Source organism: Rhineura floridana, chromosome 3, assembly GCF_030035675.1.
Source record: "Rhineura floridana isolate rRhiFlo1 chromosome 3, rRhiFlo1.hap2, whole genome shotgun sequence".
NCBI classification, from domain to species: Eukaryota; Metazoa; Chordata; class Lepidosauria; order Squamata; family Rhineuridae; genus Rhineura; species Rhineura floridana.
In genome coordinates, this window is record NC_084482.1 from 42,479,954 (window position 1) to 42,492,177 (window position 12,224).

Genomic DNA, 12,224 nt, shown 5'->3' on the forward strand with positions numbered 1-12,224 from the left:
GTGTTACAGTAAGTCAGTTAACACTGTAGGAATTATAAGATAACTGTTTGTATTAGGTCAGACAATCCAATTAACTAGCCTTCTAGGCTTCTGTAAAAGCAATGCTGTTAGTATGGAAATGAGATATTGAAATATTTTTATTTTTGAAGGAGCAGGAAGAAAAGCACCAAGACCGAGCTGTAATGGAATAGTGAAGTACACATAATCTATTATCCTAAATACATGTAATCTATCATCAGAAAAGACTGTCCTGGCCAAGTAGTAGTGACCTATTTATATATTTATAACAAGGCTGAACACAGTAAAATTGTTCTAGTATGAATTGTAAAAGAATTTATCTTAGAGCAACCTTCTTAGCTGCGTTCAGCAAGTCAGAATGAATCAAACTGAATGTAGACAACTGAAAGTTTCATGGGTTGGAGATAAAAACAACACCTTTATTCACGTTTAAAATAAATCTGTTTGGTCCAAAATTCACTGAATGACCACAGGCATAGAACTCTGCAAGGCTATTTTAAAGAGCAAAACTGCATTTTTTTTAAAAAACAGTAAGTGGTACAGTGTTAGAGCCAGATAAAACAATGAAACAAGACAGCCTTTCAAATCCATTTGTTCACAGACTTGCTGTTTACATTTGAAAATAAGGTTATTTTAAAGTGACTGTGATAAACCTGGCAAAACAAGTGTCAAAGTCTCTCTTATGGGATCAGTTGTTAAGTAAATCATGATAAAGGAGTCATGATACTGGATTCAATAACATTTGTGTTCAGCATTTGAAAATATAATTTGTTTTCTTTGTTTATGAACTTTAACAAACCATTGTCTTTATGTAATAACTAGTGAAATAGTGGGTCATCTCTTCTTCATCCTCTTTTATTCATAGGTCAATATTTCCATAGTCCACCTGTCTATAAACAGGCAACTGTTTCATTTGTCAGACTGCTGGAAAACTGCTTAGACCTTTCCCCTGGGGCAGTCATGTTCTTAAGCATCAGTGAGTTTTAAAACTTGATGCTTGGCAACATATTGATAAACTGGCATCAGGAAAACCTGTATCTTACTGACTTCCCCAGTTACTGGCATTATGATGATAAAAATGAAATGTAGGGTGTTGATAGGGAGACATGGTGTCCTAAGGCAATCACCGGCAGACAGTGGCAGTCCTCCAGCCAGATGGGAGAGAGGGATGGCTGGATGGCATGAAGGGTGCTGGAGAAAATGAAAGGCAGCTTGGGACATAAATATATATTGGCTGTTTAATAAATAAATATATATTGGCTGTTGCTCTTGCTATCACACTGCATTCCCAGGTGTATGTGCATCTCTTCCCTGTCCTTTCCCCGGGGAGACTGTAACCAGGGATGCAACTCTAGTATGTAAATTGTGCTTTTCCACTAAGCTATGACCCTTTCGATTCAAATCTGGGCAATGCAAGTGGGAGCCATACCACCATGGGGGTGTGGTTCCTGGGTAGCTGCAAGACCCTTCTTCCGCCTGTCTGCTCCAGTGTCTGTGTGGTTAAAGTGTTGGTCGGTGGAATGGGAGGTCCTGGTCCCTCTACCTTTTCCTTTCCCCATTTGAAGTTATTAATGCCAGAATGTGTCCTTTGAAGACCCTCGAGACCTGCGTCACCCTTTTTCACTGAGCTCCTGGGGAGCTCACAGTGCTCTCTCAATAGCTTCATCTTGTAGCTTCTGTTCTTCCATGTATATGTGGCTTCTACTTCTCTCCCCTGAAAAATTCTGTAATGGCATGCTGGCCTTTGCAGGCAGAGATGCTGTGGACTTTTTCTGGCTACCTGGTTGCGTATGGAGGGAGTGTGTGATCTCATAAGACTGTGCACTGACTGATGCCATTCTGTAATGGCTGATGTGGGGGCATCATCAATGTGCAATACTGTGATTAGTGGATAATGGTGATGTTTCCAGGGATCCACTGTGGGAATGGCTGTTGATGTTACTATATTTTTGTTTCTGCAGCTACTATACTGTTTATTGCTGTAGAATGAGTGTGGGATTGCAACTATTTAATGCTGGTATTAACCGTGGCTCTTAAGAACTGCCTGCCATACTTGTGCCATACTAGAGCTTTAATGCTTGGTTTTTAGAAATTGTGTTATTTTTATCAACTCTGGAGGAAATGTTCTACCTATAGCCACCCCTTTTGAATGACCCCCCCACACACCATATGGATGCCCTGAGTGCAAATATGTGTTTTTCTGTAAAGGTGATTTTTCAACTGTGTTTAAGGGAAGCCTGAATTTCTCAGAAGCTTATTGGAAGTTTCCCGAGGATAAGATTAGAATTGTTGGACAGCCTTCTCTGAAAGAGAATCCCATCCTGCCGTTCCCTGTGTTATGGAACAAGAAAGAATTCTTGGATGTGTTTTAGGTTGCACTCTCTTTGTTCATGCATGGCAACTGTGTGAACACACTCTAGACCAGGAGTGAGGAACCTGTGGCCCATGGACCAAACTTTGTCCCCGGCCACTTTGGGGAAGCCACACCCATCTGCCCTCCACCTGAAGTTATACATGGTCAGATATGGAGTGGGTAAGCGTGGATCTTTAAAGGAACAATTGGGAGTTTAAATTGGGCTCCCAGTTGTTCCTTTGCTAGAAACCACTTCTCACTCCCAGCGCTCCTCTTTGAAGCCATCCTGTGCAGCTCCTTTCTAAGTTAGCCTGCAGGGTCTTTATCTGGCCCCTGGAGTCAAAAACATTCCCCACCGTGCTCTAGACCATAGAATATGCTCTGGAATGTTTTATTTTTTATTTTTGTTTTGTACTCTGGAATTCTTAAGTGTATAATGATTCCACAGCAGTTATGTCAGTGTAGAAAGTTTGAAAATCATTGCTCTAGTATCTTCTGTACCAGCCTTTCCCAACCAGTGTGCCTCCAGATGTTGTTGGACCACAACTCCCATCAGCCTCAGCCAGCATTGCCAATGGTCAGGAAAGATGGGAATTGTGGTCCAACAACATCTGGAGGCACACTGATTGGGAAAGGCTGTCTATACCATTGCCTCTGAGCAGCAGCTGTATTGCTGATGTAGAAGATGCTCATGGATCTGAGGTTAGTTGCATTCAAGGTCTCTATCTTTATGCTTAAGCCATCTCTCGCATTGGCCCCCTAGTTTATAAAGGTATTCTTTGGCCATTGCACATATTCAGCTGTGTGTAAAAGCTCAGAACACTAATAACATTTGATATGTCTGACTTGACACAATCCTCTAATAAAATAGAGAGAATGTTTTACTACACAGTGTTCAGTTTTATATGTAATATTCTTCTTTCATGTATTATCTGAGTGATTAGGCTGGCTTTGCTTTCTGCTGCGTTCGAGATGTTAACCTGATCACATGGGACTTTCTGTTCAGTTTCTAAAATGATTGCATGAGTTTGTACTATTTACTTATTTTATTATTTTATGATATTTTTGTATGATCTTGTATCTTCAGGACAGTGTACAAGTTTACCCCCTTTGAATCTTCACAACACTCCTGTGAAATAAGTTAGGCTGATTGAACCGGGATCACCCAACAAGCATTGTGGCATAGCAAGAATTTGAACCAAACTGCAACATACAAGGGCTATAAATAAATAAAATATTATACTGTTATCTCTACTTTTGACCCCTTAGCATATGCAAATATTCATCAGGAATTAGAGACGTTTATCTTTTAAGATTCTTCCTAAATAATATAATCCTCTCTCTTAATTAAATAATAAAATCTAATGCATTCAGTTTGGAGGAAAGCCCAAGTCCATGTTGATTATTTTTTGTATAGTGCTATAACTATCTAGTTCTTACTGAAACAGAACTAACCATTTCATGGTTATCAGTCATACCATCTAGTTAGCTTAACCAAAGGTACACTCATAAGTGGCTTAATTTTCTAAATTATCAGACTTCTTTATTCTACTTTATTTAGAAAATACCAGTTTTTCATTTGCAAGTTTGGAAACGTGTGGCACATTTTATTGCTGTTTTTGCGTTTTAAAGTAGTATGTCCAGCTTCTATCTTATATATCAGCTTCTACATGCTTCATACAGATTAATAATGATATCTGAAGCTTTTATATTTTGGGTTGTATCCAATTGCGTCCCTTCACTCATGGAGGAAGGAGGGGAAGGCAATTTTTGTAAATTCCCCCTTTCTCCTGCAGCCTCCCTGGAGCAGGTGGTGGTGGTGGTGGTCATAGAGAACTACAGAGGAAAGAGGAAATTAGTGATTATTGCCTCCCCAACTCTGTTCATGGAAACTTTCATTGGATTGGACAGCTTGACATGAGCAGGGGGACACAATTGGATACAATCTTTTAAACTCATTGTATAGTAAGCATATTGATAAAATGACTTTACTGCTTTTTTTAAGGTGAAAGGCCATCATCATAACCAGAATGACCATTTTCAAAGTGATGGAATTGGTAAGTGCCTAGCACAGTAGTGTTGGTGGGAATCAGTGCTAATGATTAAATTAAAATCTGCTTATTTTCTCAATGATGTTTTTTAAGAGTGGGAGGGATCTCAGAATAAGGATCCATGGACCTGTTTGGATTGCTTCCATGGATTGTCATAAGGAAGAATTATGCTTCCATACTACGTTCCTGCTAACATCAGTGTGAGGATAAGGAATTAATGACCAAGTGAAAGATCCCACAGCATTTGTGGCATCTCCCCTGAATCTGGGAAATAAAACTAAATAAATTTTAATTTCCCAGTAATGAAGGTGGAGAAGATCCTAAAGAAAGATAGAGGAATTTCCCAATTTGTTTACTTTTGCAGTTTGTTTATAGAGAAGCTTAGGGGATGGGTGGGAGCAAGCATGTATATGCAAGTCCCTTTTTGTTTATACAGTAGGGCCTCGCTTTTCAGCGCCCTGCTTTTCAGCATTCCGCTAATACGGTGGCACCAGCGGAGCGATCAGCTGTAGCACGGGGAGTTCCGGCCACAGCGCTCCAGCTGACAACGATCAGCTGGAGTGCACGAGCTGCCCTCACTACAGCTGATCGCTGTCAGGTGGAGCGCGGCAGCTGGAGCTCTCCGCACGACAGCTGATCGTTGTCAGCTGGAGTTTGGCGGCTGGAATACAGTAGGGCCCCACTTTCCGGCGGTTTTCACTTTTCGACAGGGACCTGGAACGTAACCTGCCGTATGAATGGGGCCCTACTGTATTCTATATGACTTCATACACGTGAAAAGACAAAGACTTCACTGCGGTGTATCTCAGATGGAAACCCACTTTTAATGTTCCCTACTCTACAAAGTATTGGGCAATAAATCTGCATTTAAGAATCGTACTGGGGGGGAACTTACTGTCCACACCTTCACATCCATATTGGGTTTCTTGTTTGTTTTCCAGTTCAGCCCAATCCTTCGGTTTTAATTGGAAATCCTATCAGAGCATATACTCCTCCACCACCACCACCCCCTCCTCCTCCTGGGCCACATTCCAACCTTGGGAAATCACCTAGTCCTGTTCAAAGGATAGATCCTCACACTGGGACAAGTATTCTTTATGTACCTGCTGTTTATGGAGGAAATATGGTCATGTCTGTGCCTTTGCCAGTAAGTATACACTTTCATGTTGAAGATGAACTCTTCAGTTTGAAAATGGTTGGCTGGGGGAGGAATATATTGGGAAATATTAGTGCATTTGTGTCTTCATAAGAAGACTTCTTTAATTGGGCATAGTAAGATATTTTTACATTTCTTCAAAGTTAGGACTATTGAGGCAGTGCCCAAGGCACCTTAAAAATGAGGTTGCAGGCTGCAAAAGGAGATGATCGGTTTTCAGTTTATGGCAGTATTCATACCAAACCTCTTCTAGGGATAATTTTTGACCTGTAAAAATTAATGTATTTGCTATATCAGTAATTGAAAACATTTAGGGACTCATTCTATTCAGAAAGTCAAACTGGATAATCCTTTATGATTTTTTTGTTAACAAAAACAGTACTATACTAACTTTTTATTATGCAGTATTTAAAGACTTTAAAGGCTCTGTGTGTGTGTGTGTGTGTGTGTGTGTGTTTAAGAGAGAGTAAGACAGGAAGAGAGAGATACATGGTTGTATATTTATACAATTTTCAAAAACTAATTGTGCCAGCAGGTGAAGATCTCTTGCCACTGCCATTCTTCCATCCCAGAAGGACATCCTTCAGAGAGGCTTTCTGGGAGCCTGTAGCAGAGCCAGCAGCGTTTAATGTTAAAAAAAAGGAAGGGAAAAAAGAAAGATATGAAGTCTCGGCCATTGTGAGCCCCTTTCAGGGGTCAAAAAGTGGCACCAGAATGGCTACTTCTGGTTTGCCATCTGAGAACTTTTGAGAACTTGCTTACATCCTAGGGTTTCTTTCTACTTTTACTTGTGAAATAGAAACCCATTATCCTTCTCTGACCCATTACAGATGTAATGGTGCTGCACTTTATTGCAGAGTAGCAAAATTAGATATTTGAGCATCTGTGTGAGCTTTGTGTATTTGAATCTTTATTAAAGATTACACCTGCATTGTGAATTAGTAAGACAAAGACTTTAAGCTTTAAAACAAGAAATAAATACTTTATTCTGGAAGTACATACTTGATAGGAAAGAGTTCCACATCTAGTTAACTAGCTAAGTTGGAGATGCAAACACTAAGCCTAGTGTTTGCCCTCATGCTTGGAGGAGAGAGAAAGACAAAGAGAAGAAGGAAGGAGACTGGAAGATGTGGTCAACATCCTAAGTCTAGCAGGAAGGGAGAGTCAGCAGAACGTCAAAGGACAGGTATTAGCCTACCAATCAGGAGGTCTCCTCTCTAGCTACCCTTTTTAACCCCATGCAGCCTCAACCCACCAGTTCAAGTTGAACCACATATTCTAACACCCCTTCTCAATGAGAACTTGGTTCATTCTACAAGGTTTATCTTGCCTCATAGCTTCTGGTGTCAGACTTTGCCCAACGGCTTGGTCAATGCATCAGCTGTCATCTCTTCTGTTGGACAGTAGATCATCTCCAGAAGTCCTCTCTCCCTTATGTCCTTCAGGTAGTGGAACTTCACATCAATGTGCTTCATGCAAGAACTTTGTCCTTCTGATTCCGTGAGTCTTATGCCAGCTTGATTGTCCTCAAGTATTCTGATAGGCTCCGGTTCAGATATTCCTAAGTCTCCTAGAGCTTGTGTAGCCACATCATTTCCTTGCATGCTTCATCAGCTGATACATACTCTGCTTCTGTAGATGAATGTGCTACAGTCTCTTGCTTTCAACTCACCCAGCAGATAAGTGACTGCACATAGTAGAACAGGTTTCCACTGGTTGACTTGCAATTTTTGGTGTCTCTAGCCCAGTCAGCATCAGCATATCCCAGAAGCTTGGGATTTTGAGTAGCTGATAGCTTTAGTTTTAGGTTTGCAATGCCTTTCAGATATCTTGCCGCTCTTTTGACTGCTTCCCAGTCTTTCTTGGTTGGCAAGCTGGTTTTTCTGCATGGGTATCCCACTTTCGCCACCACGTCTGGTTTGGTTATTGTGCTGATGTATAGGAGTTTTCCTATAGCTTGTCTGTAGCTTTTGTTGTCTTCCCATGGTTGATTGTTCTGGTCTGGTTTCAGGTATCCTACTTCCATTGGTGTAGGTGCTCGATGTGATCCTTCAGTCCTAGACTCTCAAGTAGGTCTTAAATCTTTTGTTTTTGGTTCAGTAGAAAGGATCCATCTTCCTCTCTTTCAATTTGTATTCCAAGAGTATGTGATGTCACCTAGACATTTCACTTCAACTTCCTTGTTTAGATTATTTACTTTGCTTGTCTTGTGGACTCTCATAAGCCAGTAGTAAATCATCTACATAAATCAAAATATAAGTCCATTTGTTGTTCTTGAATCTGCTGTACAGGCATTTGTCTGCTTTGCCTCTTTTAAAGCCTTCTTTCAAGAGCATCTGGCTCAGTCTGTCGTTCCATGCTCTTGCAGCCTTTATTTCTAGATGCTCTACTTGCATCTTCCTGTTGGCAGCGACATTCAGGAGTGTCCTGATTGTTGTATGCATGACTACAGTTTCAATCTCTTTCCAGGTCTCTGGCTCTGAAAGTTCATCAGCTCTTGCAAGGTAGGACAGTCTCAGTGGAGGTACACCTCTGTTGGTTGCTGTAATCTGCATTACTGTATGGTATTTCCAGAGCTTGGAAAAGTTACTTTTTTGAACTACAACTCCCATCAGCCCCAGGCAACATGGCCACTGGATTAGACTGATGGGAGCTGTAGTTCAAAAAAGTAACTTTTCCAAGCTCTGGGTATTTCCACTTTATCTTCACTGTTGTGGTCTTGGGATGGTGCCCTTTCTGGTTGAAATGCACCTTGACCTTCATCAAAGCAGACAGCTCTTTGGATTTCAATCCTTTCTGTTTTGGGATTTAGGATTCTGTATCCTTTTTGTTTTGTAGAATATCCAACAAAGATTCCTTCTTTTGTACTGTTGTCCAATTTGGTCCTCTTCTGGTGTGGTATGTGACTTACATTTTTGATCCGAACACCTTTACATGAGCCAAACTGGGTATGCGTCCATGCCATAATTCGAATGGAGTCTTGTTGCCATTCGCTTTTGTTGGCAAACAATTCTGTAGATAGATGGCGGTACACACTGCCTCTCCCCAATGTTTCTTTGGGAGATTGGCATCTTCTGATCCCACCATCTCAATAAGAGTTCTGAATTTTCTCTCCGAGATGCCATTTTGTTCCAGGTTGTGAAGTACAGTGGTCTGATGCTTAATCCCATGTTCACACAGAAACTCCTGTGTAGCATGAGACATGTATTCTCCTCCATTGTCAGAATGTAGTATTTGTGGCTTTCTCTGGAATTTAGTGGTCACCATTGCAATATATCCTTTGAGTTTCTGAAGCATCTGCTCCGTCTTTTTCAGTATATAGATTACAGTGAATCTTGAATAGTCATCAATAAAACTAACAATTTATTGATTTCCACCATTTGAAAGTATTGGCATTTCACAAATGTCACTGTGAATCAACTCTAGGGGGCGCGTAGTCTTCCTTTCACTGTGCTTAGGAAAATTTGGTCTTGTCTCCTTAGCTTTAACACAGCATATACATCTTCCCTTTTCTTGGCAGGGTTCAATTTTCATTTCCTTTACTAAATTCTCTTTTTGAAGGGTATTAATCTTTGCAATATCTCCATGTGCAAGCTTTCTATGCCATAAATGCAAACATGGTTTGTTACAGCAGTCCTTCACAATATTAGCCTCTGGACTTTGCTGATCAATTTCATACATTCCTTTTCTCTTAGTAGCTGTGCATATAATCACACCATCTTGAGAAATTGTGCAGAAATTTCCTTCAAATAGTATTGAACACCCTTTATTGGTTGCCTCACTGACAGATATCAGATTATTAGAAATCCCTGGAGTCCAGAGTGCATTTCTAAGATAAATCTTTTTGGCACCACTTGGTGTCTGGCAAACCAACATTCCAGTCCCTTCCCCCTTTATCGGCACTTCTCATGAGTCAGCAATTTTAACGGAGCCTCCACTTGGGGTTAGACTTTCAAATAGGGTTTTTGAATTTAGCATATGAGTGGTTGCTCCACAGTCTACATAGACTTTATTATTATTGCATTTTTCAACATGAGTAATTTGTAAACTGTTGAAATCTTTCTTGTCTGTCTTTTAAAATCCTTTATTTTATCCTTCAGATTTGCCTTTCTGTAATTTGTAAACTGTTGAAATCTTTCTTGTCTGTCTTTTAAAATCCTTTATTTTGTCCTTCAGACTTGCCTTTCTTGTCGCACTGATCTTTACAGTGAGTCTTTGAATCACATAGAAAACAACCTTTGGCTTTAACACCTTTTGATTGCCTCTTTTGTTCACCAAATTTGCATGCGACTGACATTCTCCAGCTGTCGGTTAGCTTGCTAAGAAAGAAGCATTACGTTTCCCTGCAGCACCTTTTTCATTTAGCTGAAAGAATTGTTTCCTAACTTCTGATACAATTTCATTCAGTGTGCTTTGCTGCTGTTGTAAGATGAGGCAGAAAGTACCCATCGATTCTGAGAGGGAATCTAGAAACAGAGCAATTTTCGTTGGCTCATCAAGCTTAGTCCTACATTCTTCACTTCCCTGATTCAACACTATAAACTTAGTGAGATGATCTTCAAATGAGTCATCCTTCATTTGCAAGTTAATAAGATTTCTTAACGTCGAAATTAAATGGCCTTGGCTTTTAGGCTGGTGGTTTGACTCCAGTGCAATCCACATTTCTCTGGCATTTTTAGAGTTAATGATCAAAGGGATTTGCAAGTTACCCACACATTTCACTATGAGGTCCTGAGCTTTTTCATCTTTCTCCGTCCAAACTCTCCTTGTCTCCTCCAAGGCTTCTGGTCCCGGTTCTGGGCCTTTGATCACTTCTATTAGCTTCTGTTGCTTTAAGTGACATCCCATCCAAAATGACCACAGTTTCCAGGTGAGAGTTTGTCAATGCTCAACCTTCTTCCATGGTAGCCATCCTTAAGAAAAAGGCTTAACTCTTTACTGACTAAACTCTGAAGTTCTCCTTGCTAGCTTCCTTGATTCACAACACAAAAGATCCTTTGATTACTCAGATCTGAACTCCATTAATCTTTTTGCATAGCTGGTGCCTGTAACCTGTTGCAGAGTAGCAAAATTAGATATTTGAGTATCTGAGTGAGCTTTATGTATTTGAATCTTTGTTAAAGATTACACCCCTGCAAATTAGTCAGACAAAGACTTTAAGCTTTAAAATAAGAAATAACTACTTTATTCTGGAAGTACATACTTGATAGAAAAGAGTTGTACATCTAGCTAACTAGCTAAGTTGGAGATGCAAACACTAAGCCTAGTGTTTGCCTTCATGCTTGGAGGAGAGGGAGAGACAAAGAAAAGATGTCTGCTCTCCCTCTCTAGAGAAAGAAGAAGGAAGGAGACTGGAACATGTGGTCAACATCCTATGCTTATCAGTCTAGCAGGAAGGGAGAGTCAGCAGGACATCAAAGGATAGGTATTAGCCTAGGAGGTCTCCTCTCTGTTGTTGTTATGTGCCTCCAAGTCGACTACGACTTATAGCGACCCTATGAATAAGCAACCTCCAATAGCATCTGTCATGAACCACCCTGTTCAGATCTTGTAAGTTCAGGTCTGTGGCTTCCTTTATGGAATCAATCCATCTCTTGTTTGGCCTTCCTCTTTTTCTACTCCCTTCTGTTTTTCCCAGCATTATTATCTTTTCTAATGAATCATGTCTTCTCATTATGTGTCCAAAATATGATAACCTCAGTTTCCTCATTTTAGCTTCTAGTGAGAGTTCTGGTTTAATTTGTTCTAACACCCAATTATTTGTCTTTTTCACAGTCCATGGTATCTGCAAAGCTCTCCTCCAACACCACATTTTAAATGAGTTGATTTTTCTCTTATCCACTTTTTTCACTGTCCAGCTTTCACATCCATAGATAGAGATCGGAAATACCATGGTCTGAATGATCCTGACTTTAGTGTTCAGTGATACATCTTTGCATTTGAGGACCTTTTCTAGTTCTCTCATAGCTGCCCTCCCCATTCCTAGCCTTCTTCTGATTTCTTGACTATTGTCTCCATTTTGGTTAATGACTGTGCCAAGGTATTGATCATCCTTGACAAGTCCAATGTCATTGTCAACTGTAAAGTTACATAAACCTTCTGTTGTCATTACTTCAGTCTTTTTGACGTTCAGCTGTAGTCCTGCTTTTGTGCTTTCCTCTTGAACTTTCATCAGTATTTGTTTCAAATCATTACTGGTTTCTGCTAGTAGTATGATATTGTCTGCATATCATATTATTGATATTTCTCTCTCCAATTTTCACACCTTCATCTTGGTCCAATCCTGCTTTCCATATGATATGTTCTGCGTATAGATTAAATAAATAGGGTGATAAAATACACCCCTGTCTCACACCGTTTCCGATGGGGAACCAATTGGTTTCTTCATATTCTGTCCTTACAATAGCCTCTTGTCCAGAGTATAGGTCGTGCATCAGGACAGTCAGATGCTGTGGCACCCCCATTTCTTTTAAAGCATTCCATAGTTTTTCATGATCTACACAGTGAAAGGCTTTGCTGTAATCTATAAAGCACAGGGTGATTTTCTTCTGAAATTCCTTGTTCCGTTCCATTAACCAACATATGTTTGCTATATGATCTCTGGTGCCTCTTCCCTTTCTAAATCCAGCTTGGACGTCTGGCATTT

At 40.2% G+C, this 12,224-nt stretch overlaps 1 protein-coding gene across 4 annotated transcripts in view; it reads left to right on the top strand.

Moving 5' to 3' along the window:
* Window positions 1–12,224, top strand: part of HELZ (helicase with zinc finger) — a 215,500-nt gene that overhangs the window by 151,755 nt on the left and 51,521 nt on the right. For all 4 annotated transcript variants that reach the window (XM_061615575.1, XM_061615573.1, XM_061615576.1 and 1 more), the window contains 2 exons: window positions 4,377–4,428; window positions 5,364–5,569. In XM_061615575.1, coding sequence (XP_061471559.1) covers window positions 4,377–4,428; window positions 5,364–5,569 — 258 coding nt within the window. The remainder of the gene's footprint in view (window positions 1–4,376; window positions 4,429–5,363; window positions 5,570–12,224) is intronic.